This window comes from Acanthaster planci, linkage group LG10 (assembly GCF_054643075.1).
Source record: "Acanthaster planci isolate LZ-2023a linkage group LG10, COTS_SCS, whole genome shotgun sequence".
NCBI lineage: Eukaryota > Metazoa > Echinodermata > Asteroidea > Valvatida > Acanthasteridae > Acanthaster > Acanthaster planci.
In genome coordinates this window covers 17,355,312-17,368,044 of record NC_141786.1, presented here as the reverse complement: position 1 = coordinate 17,368,044, position 12,733 = coordinate 17,355,312, and the positions used below count along the sequence as shown (strand labels likewise).

Below are 12,733 nucleotides of genomic sequence, written 5' to 3'. Positions count from 1 at the left end.
ATGGCCAGGGTCAGATTTGGATTCTGCCAAAATGCACTGTTTGATCTGAGGGGTGTGGAATATGTCAAGGCATAATTTACTGAAACCTTGATGGCACCCTCCATAGGCCGACAGCTTAGACTTGACAGAAAGCAAGCCAATTCATTCACCACATGTACACAATGTGCTGTACGAACACAATACCGCACCTGTAGGCCTATACGATATTTCAAATTGTACCCACATGGGATTCCCTTTAACAGGCACGAAACAAAGGGAAATAATTCCCCTCATGCAAGGAGGGCCTACAGGCTACAGTGTATCAATACTTAAGTGACTGGTACATGTACATGTACATGTTTGTACCGCTACATGTACACTGAACATGTACACATTCCAGTAGGGCACACATACCGGTACATGTACATGTACATGTACATGTAAGTTCAGCATCCAGACACTTCTGTGCATCAGAAATTGTCCTACATGTACTGTACATGTACCAGTACACATGCACAGGTCTCTGCCATGCAAGTACATTGTACATGTACGGCACCCGTGATTTCCTACATATACATGTACATGAATGAATATACATGTACATGTAAACATTTGGTATATACATGTATACCTGGTAGCCGCTACATGTAGCTGTCATCTTATCATGTTTGCTTCAAGATGTTTATTGTACAGAAGTGACCTTTCCCACTTGTTCCATATTTACCCAGTCATTCCATCCAGGAAGTTCACCTTCAGTCATACCACTGGCATTCTGAGAATGCCACGCAATAAGCCATTTGCGAGTTAAATTTGAATAAAATCTGGTACACTGAGTTATCTGATTTGCACACAAACATAACAACTTGAATTCCCAAGGCTAAATACATGTACATGTACACTGTTGCTATGCCTCGTGATTCGGGGCAAGCTTTTGCTTAGCGACCACCATCTATGGAATGGACTGGTTCCTTTGTGCCCTTCTTATCCATTGAGAACAGTGTATTGGTGCAAGGTGTCTTTTATGTAACTAAGCAAAAGCTTGCCCCGAATCACAAGGTATAGTAACAGTGCCTTTAGTATGGAGAATGCCAATTGTTATGTTCACGTGAATTTAAAGAACTCAGTGTACCAGATTTTATTCAAATTTAACTCACAAAAGGCTTATTATGACACACCTCTGAACGTTTCTGAGTGCATGATATCCACATGAAATCAATCGGCAAACTTCATTCTGAGCTATTGGTACTGTGTGTACATGTACGTGTACACACATGCATTCACAACACGTATAAATGTACAGTTTATACACCTGCAGCCTGGGAAATTCTCTTCACACTTTCTCATCCCACGCAATTCATTTCCAAATCTTTTACTGATCTCGAATTCAAATTAAAAAATTTCTTTGCACGTTTTTTTGCACAAGCACTTGTGCTGTCTGCAAAATCTGAGGGGAAAAAAGAAAACACAGTTGGCGCAGCAAGTAGCATTTTGCTTTATGGAAGGAAAATAAACAACAGAGTGTGGAAGTGGGACATACCGGTCGTTGGCATCACTGTTGTAGTTTCATCGGGGATGACTGTGAGAAGTTAAAGTACATGTATAACTTGAATTAAATGATACCCTTAAACTATATGGCTCCTCACTCGTACATGTACATTTATATTATCACACAACTCACTAAGTTGCTCTACGGTGTATACATGTTGACTTGGATATGATGAAATATTTTATCAAGTCTACTTATAAGCACAGGTTGAGACAGGTTGCTATACAACTGTGGTTCTGTCTTCACCTTATATGTACATGTACACCCTTGCGATCCAGCTGCGATTCTAGGCTCAGTCCCTATCAGATTTCATGGGTTTTACCCAGAATATTCTTCCCACCTCTAAGCCTGTAACTACTTCTCTTTGTCTCTTCTCTACAATTTTCTTCAGACTTGTGAGCTACGGGTACAGTGCCGAGGGTGCTTTTGAGGAATCCTTGTGTCATTACCAGAAGTAATCACATGTACAAACATTGAGACTGCCTTGACAAAAGGGTTATCTACGGTACATGTACTATTTTATCGGTTAAGTTGGTTTTTAATTGTGAATACACAGAAATGCAGTACATGTCTATGTGTATGTCAGGCATTGTCAAGGCAGGGGTCAAAATTAACGATGGTCCACTGGCCCGAGGCCAGTAAAGAAGTCAGCAGACCAGCGGATCTGATAAAACTGGTGGTCCAGTGAGCCAGTTGAAACTTGATGTCTTTTCTGTCTTCACAAATATCTTTCAATAGCCTTTCTCCACATTAAAATGCTTGTTTTAAGAAAAAAAAAATTATTTTCACGAGTTTCGATTCACGTTTCGCTATCACAGTGGTGAAAACACATGCGCAAAGCTGAATGCATTAAACGAAGCTGCTCTGGTTCTTGCCGCGCCACACCAATGCAAAAAATGCGTGATGGAAATGTAGGACCCAGAACCAGTCTGTACAGTACATGTCCACTCTACATGTACATGTACATCGGTCGTACACGTCACGTATGTAACCCTAAGGCCGCAGGTCAAAAAGACATCGATGTTGCAAGAGGTTTTCTGCAAGTTAATTCACAGAACTTGGTCTCTCATTTATGTATGTGTTTTCTGCATTCATGAGTTTAATTTGAGGTTGTTCTGCTCGTGGCTCCGGCTCAAGGTTTATCACCCACTGGTCTGAATGCGTAACGCATGCTTACCACGCGATACATGGACATTGTTGGCCAGTTTGCTGTCGCAATCGCCTGAGTAGCACTGTGTGAATTGTCTACAATTTTCTTGTGAATTGTCGAATGTAAACAATTTTTACATAGATTAAGACAGGTCTTAATCACTTTTGGAGATAATTTTGGAAGCTGTCGTCCCCATTGATGCCATTCAGTCAGCACAAAAAATTGCCCCCCAACAAAAAAATTTCCGACCTACTGACCCTATTTTTTTTTTAGCATAGCACAACTGTTTTGGGGCCTAATAAAAGACTGCGTGTATTGCAGTAGGCCGAAGTTAAATAACCATAATTATCGTGGATTCCAAGAAATCTTGGGCAAGTGTTGATCCCATTCGAGCAAGCAAATTTATGGCATGGCCTGCCCCATCGGGCAAACTAAAAAAAACAACTTGTCGCAGCCTGCGCCGTAACAAGGATTGCTCCAGCGGCTGCATGTGCGGTTCAGGTATGGAACCACCAAACTTTCAGCAGGACCAGTGAAAATTTGGAAGTACTGGTCCTGCTGGCTACCAGGAAAAAAAGGTTAATTTCGACCCCTGCAAGGGTACATGTACGAGTAGCTGTACTGGTACCGGCACCAGGCAAAATCAGTTGGTGCCCAACAAATGACTGCTGACTGAATTTGGCTGCTGCTGTGCACATTTGTACCAGTATTGAACATGTAGGTGTACACGAGTACCAGTACCTACATGTACATGTAGGTGTACACGAGTACCGGTACCTACATGTACACGTAGGTGTACACGAGTACCGGTACCTACATGTACACATAGGTGTACACGAGTACCGGTACCTACATGTACATGTATCGTAACGCACGCACATCTGAATATACGACTGATTTAACTCCATTATTATAAAAGATGAAAACTACACACATTAAAATCATTTTTATTTCTTGAGATCAATTAATTACTTAAAAGTCAAGAGAACAGGACTTCTTCTGTTCTTTACAACAGAGCTACATAATGTTATGTACATGTACCAGTACATGAATTTCTCTGTATTTCTATCAAACATGTCACAGTCGCAGCCTTGTGCATGGGCACATGTGAATACAGTGCACTGCAAATGAACGTTGGGAATTTCTCTCCACACGTTTTCTTTTCCCAGGAAATTCATTTTCATTCCACAAACCATGAATAACTTTTTCACAGGTTTGAAAAGCTTTCCACACATTATGTCACCAGAAGAAAAAGATTTTCAAGACTTTACACACACGCGGGCAATCATTTCCACACCTGTGAAATAACTTTTTTCACAGAAACGCTGAGATCAAAACGCAGAATTCCCCTTCCTTAATTGCAAACAGTTATATAGTATGGGATAGCGATATCTCATGTCAATATAACACAACCCTTTAAGAATTCACAAATATTAACCCCAAAAATTGAGCTTGACAGTTCCTGTATTTGTCTACACCATACCACGAGCGCGTATACCTACCTGGGCAAAGTGGTTCTTCAAGTTCCTTGCTTCCTGTCCCAACGGAATTAGTGACGCTGCAGCTGACTTGTGTGCAGTAATTCTTGTCCACATCAAATGCCAAAGTTTTACCAGTCGGCAAGCTGGGCTTGGTGCCATTCAGAATGATGTAATACTCGATGTTAGTGATCGGATTAGCATCTGCTTCACAAGTGATCATTCCATTACTGTACCTCAAGGATGTCACCACTGGCGCAACTGTAAAACACAAACGATACATGCAAACAATGTGTAGGCTTTTTGGTGTTTGATTAAGTTGCTAGGATGAAGCATGCTTATGACATGTATGATATACCGGTATTGTATACATGTAGATGAGGGGAATATTTGGAACAGGTACGCAGAGAGAGTTTTACACACGGGCGTCAATTGCCACCCTATGCACAGATGCTATGAGACTGAAAAGGAAAACGGTTTGCTTCACTATTTCCCCTGCTAAATTTGACTGATTAGGTCATATTATATAACCTTCTGTTAGCCGACTTGCATGTAAACAACTCCAGGGAAAACTCAATGAAAGATTGATGTCTACCTTCGGAACTCTAACCAGCCACCAGGTACATGCATACTGTACCCGTACATTAATGTCTGACACAGTCATTCAGGAAAATACTGTATACCGACAATCTGTGCATATTCTACATGTATCAACAAAGATAATGATCAAAGTTACTTACAGTACACATTTAATGTGATATATTGGGATTGTGAACTGATGTGTCCAACTGTCCGACATTCTATCCGGTTCTGATCATCAGCTCTCGTTGGAATGAATGAGTCGATTGTACTCTGTGTGTCTGTTGCTTCGCCACCTGATGGCATCGTTTCAGTGTCTGGACCGAGAGGTTCGCTGCCTTTGAACCAGTCTAGGGTCACCTTAGGTTTGGCTCCAAGTGATGTACAGATGAGGGTGACTGGTGTGCCTGCTGTCACTATCACTGTGGCATCAGGAGATTGTGTGGCTCCGTTTACTGCAATGGTCAGACTGCTGGCGGGAACTGAATAAAGGACAGAAAATCAAGTCAACATCTTGCTAACAATGAGTGTCTTGGCATTATACATGTACCAGTACAGTACAGTACGTTGCATTTGAAAGTTAATGCTGCGAAAAGGAATGGAAAAAAAAGTGAAAAGAATTCGCATTTCGCATTTCGCAGCGAATCCGCAGCGAATCAGATGTGAAAGGGTCGAACGACGTGCGAAAACAGTGCGAAACTTTTGTGAACACGGCGTGAAATATTTGCGAAAACATTGAGAACAAAACAGTGTGCGAAAACAGTGTGAAAATTTTGGGAAAGCGGTGCGAAAGGTTCCGAAAATCATGCGGAAACTTGCGAAAACCAGAAACACTGTGCAGCGAAAATGCTGAATGCTTGCCACACGAGCACGACTATTATGCAGTGAAGAGTCCATTCCGCAGGCTGCGCTGCGCTTGGGGCCGGCCGGGGCCAACTCACCACGTGGAGTGTACTGTTGTAGTCTAGTAGCGATTTCCTCGACCGAGCCGTGCGGTCCATGCAGTGCAATCGCGGGGATGTGCTCACTACAGCGACCCACGCTTGCGTGGCGCAGTTGTTTTCTTGGATTACCATAGATAAACACTCGTCAATGTCGGAGAATAAATGTTTAAAAAGTTGTCTGGATTTTGAGTAATTAAACTGGAGTCCCCGAGTCTTGAAGTCACGAAGCACTGCTGTGGCAACATGGGTTATTTGCCCACTTTTTATTTATTTTCGTGGTGTAATTAGGCACACAAAAAATCAATAATGAAATACTACATGCAGTGTTTTGTTACCGAAAAGTTTCTTTCGATCGACAAATAAAATCAACTGCTCAAATTGTACGCGTATCTTCATGTAGCAAATATCGTCTTTTCGGCGATTGTGTTTGGTGTGACATATCGGGCCAGTTTTCACTTGGGTTTCTGATGACATATTACTTTCTGTGGTCACATGCTTATTGGAAAAAGTCAGCGATTGGACTGTCCATGAATGGGTATGCAGTAGCAGTCAGGATGTCGTGGTAGGTGTAGATGCAGTTTGTGCTTGGCGATGCGGTGTGCATGCACGAGGTCCCGTGGCGGTTTTTGAAGATATTTGGTAATCTTTTTTATCAGCGTCATGAAAACGTCAAGATAACCAGATACAAGGCATTTATTCCGAAATCACGGTACATACATTTGCCAATACATGTAAACGTAATTTACATACATGACGACATGTGGATACGTACATGTGCACATATGCAGTGCACATGTTGAGCATCCATCCAAGTGGGTTAATTTAAATGCTTATAAGACATGTAAGAGAGCGCTATAACGGCAATCTACTGTAAATCAGCTGTTCGGTGTTCAGTGTTGGTCTCCAACCCCCACCATAGCCAGCTTTGATTTCGCCTGTCACATTGTATTTTGCTCAAAACCGAGAAACATACTGCATTGAAATTTTAATGCTGTCTTCCTCAAGTAATCTGAATATTCCTGAGAAATTGAAGAACTTTTCTCTCAGACTGATTTTCCTCCACTTTCCATATTCAGCGATGCGCAGGTTTGAAACCACAGAGAACAAAAACTTCCTGATGTCTACACGTACATGCACAAATACTACTTAATGAAGAAAGCTTGCAAAATTATTTCTCCACTACCAGAGAAAATCTGTGAAAATCATTTCCCACTTGAGGGAAAATCTGTGAAAATTTTTTCCCATTTGTGGGAAAAAGCGTGAAAATCTTTTCCCACTTGGGGGAAAATCTGTGAAAATATTTTCCCACTTTTGGCACACTTTTTCACAATTTGTGAAATCAAAAGAATTCCCTGGAAAGAGAAAAAATGTGAAAAAATGTTCCCATTTTGGTGTTAACTTTCAATTGCAATGTACTGTATGTAAACAGTTCAGTCCAATGCAGTGCACACTTTTATCACCATTTGTACACTTTTGTGACCAATCAAGATGATAAGTCCATGAATACAAGTAGATTCCAAGTTTCAGATTTTTGCAAATGGGCAAGGCCACTATATCCATTCTCATATGACTAGCTCCCAGAATCACATTTAACTATACATGTAGAACTAGGGTTAATTGCCAGTCGGTTCTACAGGTACTGAAACGCATACCAGATATTATTTTAAAAACAGATACTCAGTACATATACAAACATGTACTGTCAACTGTATTAAGTACATTTAGCACACGTACAAATGTTACAGATTATTCACCTTGTACCTCCAGTGTTGCTGAACCGTCGGGAGTTCCACCAAACTGGCAGATGTACGTTCCCCTGTCTTCATACTGTGCATTGTTTATGCGGAGGTCCATCTGACCAATTGAGGTATCATCATTGACAATCTCAAAGTTTGAATATTTGGCTGGTGCATCGGGAAGTACTTGATCTTTATCAGCAAATGCAGCACTACCCTCAAGCCAAAGAGCAAAGCCGGTAATGGGAGATCCAAGCCGACAGATGAGAGTTGCAGTATCACCCTGCTGAACTGTGACGTCACTTGGCACAGTAACACCTACCACAACTGTACAAAAATAAACACCAATTCATAAACAAAAATGATGTTCTTTCAACTGACAGCGCATGTTAACATGTCATAAAGAACAAAATCATAACACAAGTACTGGATACAATACAAACATTAGACCGATGTAGATAAGGCTTTTTTTACCATTCAAATGTGACCCACCATCCTGAAACCTGACTGAAGTTGGTATTTGTGATGTTGGACAATTCCTTTCCTTTTTTTTTTATTACTTTAAAGTGATCCATGTTAAATAAAAATTCTGTCTGCAGTAGGCTTCTTACAGGTAGTGAAACATGTAGCTGTGAAACTCCCATGAAAATCTCAACAGTGGAAGTTCCACTATTTTAAGGTTCTGAAGCTACATGTACCCACTTCAGCCTGGTTTGGGGGTGGTGGGTTACAAATACATGTACCAATTTACACATGTACATGTATAAAAATGAAACTTAAGCGAAGAGAAAGAAGTGTTCTACAACGTACAATGTACATGTGCATATGCATAATGCACCCCACAATACATGTCAGCTCAGTCACATTGCTACATGTACATGTAGCACCTGCATTTAGGAGAAAATTAAATTACACTTGGGCATTTCAGACAACTCTCATAGGTTTGTGCACAGGGGCAGCAAATGTTGTCTATATGGAACTTTTTGTGATTGTGTGACTGGGGGTGACGGAAGGTCCAATGATCGTATCGGACATCGGATCAGGCCGATGTTCAGCAACATCTGCAAAACATCGGATCAACAAGATTGCCAATATGAGTGCCGATGTTAATTTGAAGAAAGGAGTAAACTCAGTTTTGGCAAACAAAAATCTCATATCTTTTATTTCAGCATGAATACAAACTGTGTTTTGTTCTTTTGATGTGATAAATGAACGGTTACACAATAAACAAAGTATCCCCGAAAATTACACCTGCACGATCCGTGCCGCAACAACTCAATGCACACACGGCGGACGGCCCCATATGCAGGGCTCGCAGAATTGGAAGTCCTACCTCCCAGGACAACCACTGTTTTCAAATTCTAAGCTTTTAATTTTTTTTACAGGCTTGACAAAAGTGATAACGACACTTTTCCTAGTTCTGGATCATGGATCGGTTTAGGCAGTTCCGGATCGCTTCCAAAATTTCTCTTACACATAAAAAGTACAGTCAAGAGTAAACCCATTTCTCAGCCAAAAAATTGTAACAAGCATGGTTTGTAGTAAAGTATGCCTCATTTTAAAGGGAATTAGGTTATATATTAGAATTTCAGTGCATCAACATGGATAGCCTGCATAAATTTTGACTTGACTTTGCTGCTAGGCAAACCGTGGGCCATAAATCCCCCACACCATAAAGTTGACAAGCCCATTATGTCACGTACAAATCTATTACATACGTGTAGTTGAGTTCACGACATTCATACATATACTTGCATATGCGATCCGATACTAGGAAAATGACTAATTACTAAAAGCTTGGAGACCACGTGGAAATAAAACTTCCTTGTCAGGGCAACAGAAAATGAAATTCGGCCAACCAGACTTTAGACATGGAGCAGTCAGTGAACGTGCATACCGTTTCCACTGACAGCCATTAAAACAGCCCAGGAACTACACCATGTGTGGCACCACGTACACACAAGCTGCTGTGTGACTGGTCTGAAGGTAGCCTGCCATTTAGCCTTTATTCAAGGCTCGCATGGCTACCTGAACACACAATGTGCACCTCTGCCATTGGCATGTACAATGAAGATGCACGCCTTGACTTTCAAGGCTACCATGATTCAGCCTGAAGTGCTGTGTCTATTTTGCATGTATACGTACAGGTAAGCACCCTATGGGTTTGTGTAATCTGTTACATCACTATCACGCGCGGCTGCGATCAATGTACAGAGTTTACACGATTTACTCACACAACTGTGACTGTGAAGGCAAAAACTAATCTTATTACCAGTAATGTTTAAACCGACATTTTAACCCCTTCGCGATGGGAGTCAGCAAGGGACGCTTTATTGTGTGAGGATGAGTACATACCACACATACGATCTATTCACGTAGCTGCTGGTTCAATGGGGCCAGATGCTGTGCAGAGAGTAAGGGAGTGTTATGTAGTATTTTATAGTAGTTAGTACTCTAAGCCAAACAATGCCCGGTACTGTTAGGGTTCACTTCTCCTACAGATGCCCGATACTCACACTGAGGGAAACATACGAAAAAGCTCCAAATCTGCAGGATAATGCTCAGCAAGTGTGCCATCCTGATGAAGTATATTGGCTAACTTTGATGACACTGTCTTACCAGCTGTCCATACACTGTAGTACTTAGTAAATCTGAAATACCAGCACATTTCCAAAACCAAAGAAAAAGTGTATTAGAGTTGTAGATCTTGTACATGTAGATGAATGCAACTTTCTACAACCAGTTTACAAGAAAGACAGACAAATTCTGGAAAGAAAATGGATATGAGTACATGTACAATGTCTGGAGCATAACTTTTAAATCCGTCGATCTTACACGTGAACTATGGCATTTTACATTGTACGTGGCTGAATAACAAGACCTTTTCAAAAGTTGCCACAAAATTTAAACAGTTTCAGACAAACATGAAAATGTGATTTGGATATGTACACAAATGAAGATGACACATGACACTCTTCATAAATTTATGGGAAAGAATTTAGTGCAAATTTCTTTCCCATTATGAATAATTATCTTTGTCAGCTACCTCTGCAGTACCATATCTGCACTAGTGTCAATTTGTGAACTTTTAAAATTTTACCGCAACGTCTAAAATTTGCAAGTGATACAGGTCTCTCCAGAATTATACAATTTTTTTCGTCTTAAGTTTCAAGTATGTTGCATCACTGAAATATATTTAATGTGTTTAATTATAGTAAATTTAAACGGTACTAGTCCTATGCCATGTTTCTTTTCTTATGAAATGTATGATATTCATAAAATGTATTCAATACGAAATTCTGGGAAGGTGTTACATGCAGGCCCTTTATGTATCAGGCCCCTACTCATAATCATATTCTGATGTGATATTGGCAATCTGAAAGCAATGCAGTGTCCTAAAAAGTCCAATTTATCCAGGACAATATCAACTGGGGTATAAAGAACATGTAGGTCTAGGCCTACTTAAAAATTTTCAACACAGTCTCATTTGAGCACAGGCTGACCAGCTGACCTACATGGATCATTGTATGATGTACCCCCCCCAAAAAAACTGGGAGGGGGGGGGTCCGACGTCCGCCCGCTCCCACGACATGCACGAGTGAGTGGGAGCGGGGCGGAGGTCGTACGCCACGCCACAGTTCTGGGGGTACAGACGACGTAGGCCCTACACCATCCTGACCATAAACAAGGGCCTAGTATCATAAATATGTGGTCAACTAGCAGCACTTACAGACTGAAAAGTTCCGACGACCTAGGCCTACAACGCGTACGGCTACCAATGTGACAACGTACTTGTTTTCCTCGTGCAGATGGAAACTAGTTTTTTATGGGGCCGTCGGTTAACGCCCAACGTCATGAACGTTTAACCTCGAGGTTGTACACAGTTCCACCGATTTCTGCGAGTTTCACCAAAGGTATACAAGAAGTACTCGATGTAGATTATCCACAGTAAGTAAAAATCCTTTCAAACACGACAAAGGAAACGCCAACATTCTCAACCATGACTTCTGCAACTGAACACTGCTCTGGCGCTTTTCGCTCGCACGGATTCTTCAGACCAAAGATAAATGTACAGTACTATGTACACACACACGTACACGCGCATGAATCATTCGCTGGTATTCCTGGCTATCAAATGAACAACTTGATACAGGCGCCCAGGTGGGCGATCACGCGAGTACACAGGGGAACCAGTATGACTCTAAGCCGTTTTCCAAAACGCGACTTCGCCTCCACGGGACTGCGGGCTTTATCTACTTTTGACCACCAAGCCAGTGCCGCAAGGACATCTTATATGATGTACTGTAAAGGAGTGAAATGCTACTGTACTTCAAATTTAATCTGAATTCTTCAAGCCTACAAAATGAGTTTTGATTTTAGGCTTTGTCCAAATTACTTAGCTGCGGCTAGAAATTACACACGATCAGTCTGTGGTTGTGGCCGCCGCTAGTGCAGTACGTTGATAAAGCTGTGTGCAATTTCAAGCCATAGCCACGTGATTCAGACGTGACCTTATCAGGCTTCAAGGTTGCACCATTATGCGCCCATAGAAAACAATGCAAAATAGGACCGAAATAGCCCAGCCTGTTGACTCTCGTGAAGAGGTTGGCCTCCGTTTTTCCACTGGTAATTCAAGGTTATAGCCAGAAGATTAGGAATAGAAGGACCCATAGCTTTGACGAGTAAATCCAGCCATAATGTATTTATATCTGTTGATACTATACATGGTCTTCTGTTAACTTCGCGTCAAATGCTGATATAAGTTCATCCATGGCAACAAAGTCTGCATTTTGGTAGAAGAAAATCTTCCTTTTTGGCGGTCTAGTTGCTTTAGCCAATATTTCAGCTTGGATATAATAACAGCATCATGGTCACTTATTCCAGCTTTTACATCACAACTTTCTACAAAGAAGGGATCGTGACTGACAAAACACAGGTGAAGGATGTTTTATCTCTGGTATAGGTTTGTCAGCTATTTGGGTAAGGATAAAGTCTAACTTGATCTTGCTGTACGTTAAATTTCCTCCTCCGGTACGTAAGGAATTGGCAGTCCAGTCGATATCAATGAGGTTATAGAATCTCTCAGTAACCATCGGCCTACAGAAGCGTCTTTGGGATTCTGGATAGGGACTCTTCCAGTTCCTTCAAGTGTTCCTGTCGTGATAATGGAGGGCAACAGTAGGCCCCAGTGTCGGTTTCAACCCCTTGATATGAATACTGACCCAAATAGTTCTTGGGATCGCTTGCAATTGATAGGGTCGTGATTTATCTGTGAAGCAAGAAATAACAGACAGAAAATACATAAATTAACCCAGCCTCCG

General features: G+C 41.3%; 1 protein-coding gene across 13 annotated transcripts in view; it reads right to left on the bottom strand.

Annotated features, from left to right (window-relative positions):
- The window catches only part of LOC110989205 (cell adhesion molecule 3-like), a 161,793-nt gene that overhangs the window by 33,732 nt on the left and 115,328 nt on the right, over positions 1 to 12,733 (bottom strand). For 2 of the 13 annotated variants that reach the window (XM_087142079.1, XM_087142081.1), the window contains exons 1-5: positions 11,205 to 11,499; positions 9,929 to 10,063; positions 7,431 to 7,739; positions 4,894 to 5,214; positions 4,178 to 4,414 (exon numbers count right to left, since the gene is read on the bottom strand). The exons of 9 other annotated variants lie outside the window; for them this stretch is intronic. In XM_087142079.1, coding sequence (XP_086998205.1) covers positions 4,178 to 4,414; positions 4,894 to 5,214; positions 7,431 to 7,739; positions 9,929 to 9,989 — 928 coding nt within the window. In that variant the 5' untranslated portion in view covers positions 9,990 to 10,063; positions 11,205 to 11,499. Of the gene's footprint in view, positions 1 to 1,516; positions 1,556 to 4,177; positions 4,415 to 4,893; positions 5,215 to 7,430; positions 7,740 to 9,928; positions 10,064 to 11,142; positions 11,500 to 12,733 lie in introns of those variants that run through there. 2 more of the 13 variants (XM_087142076.1, XM_087142075.1) reach the window with 2 other exon arrangements.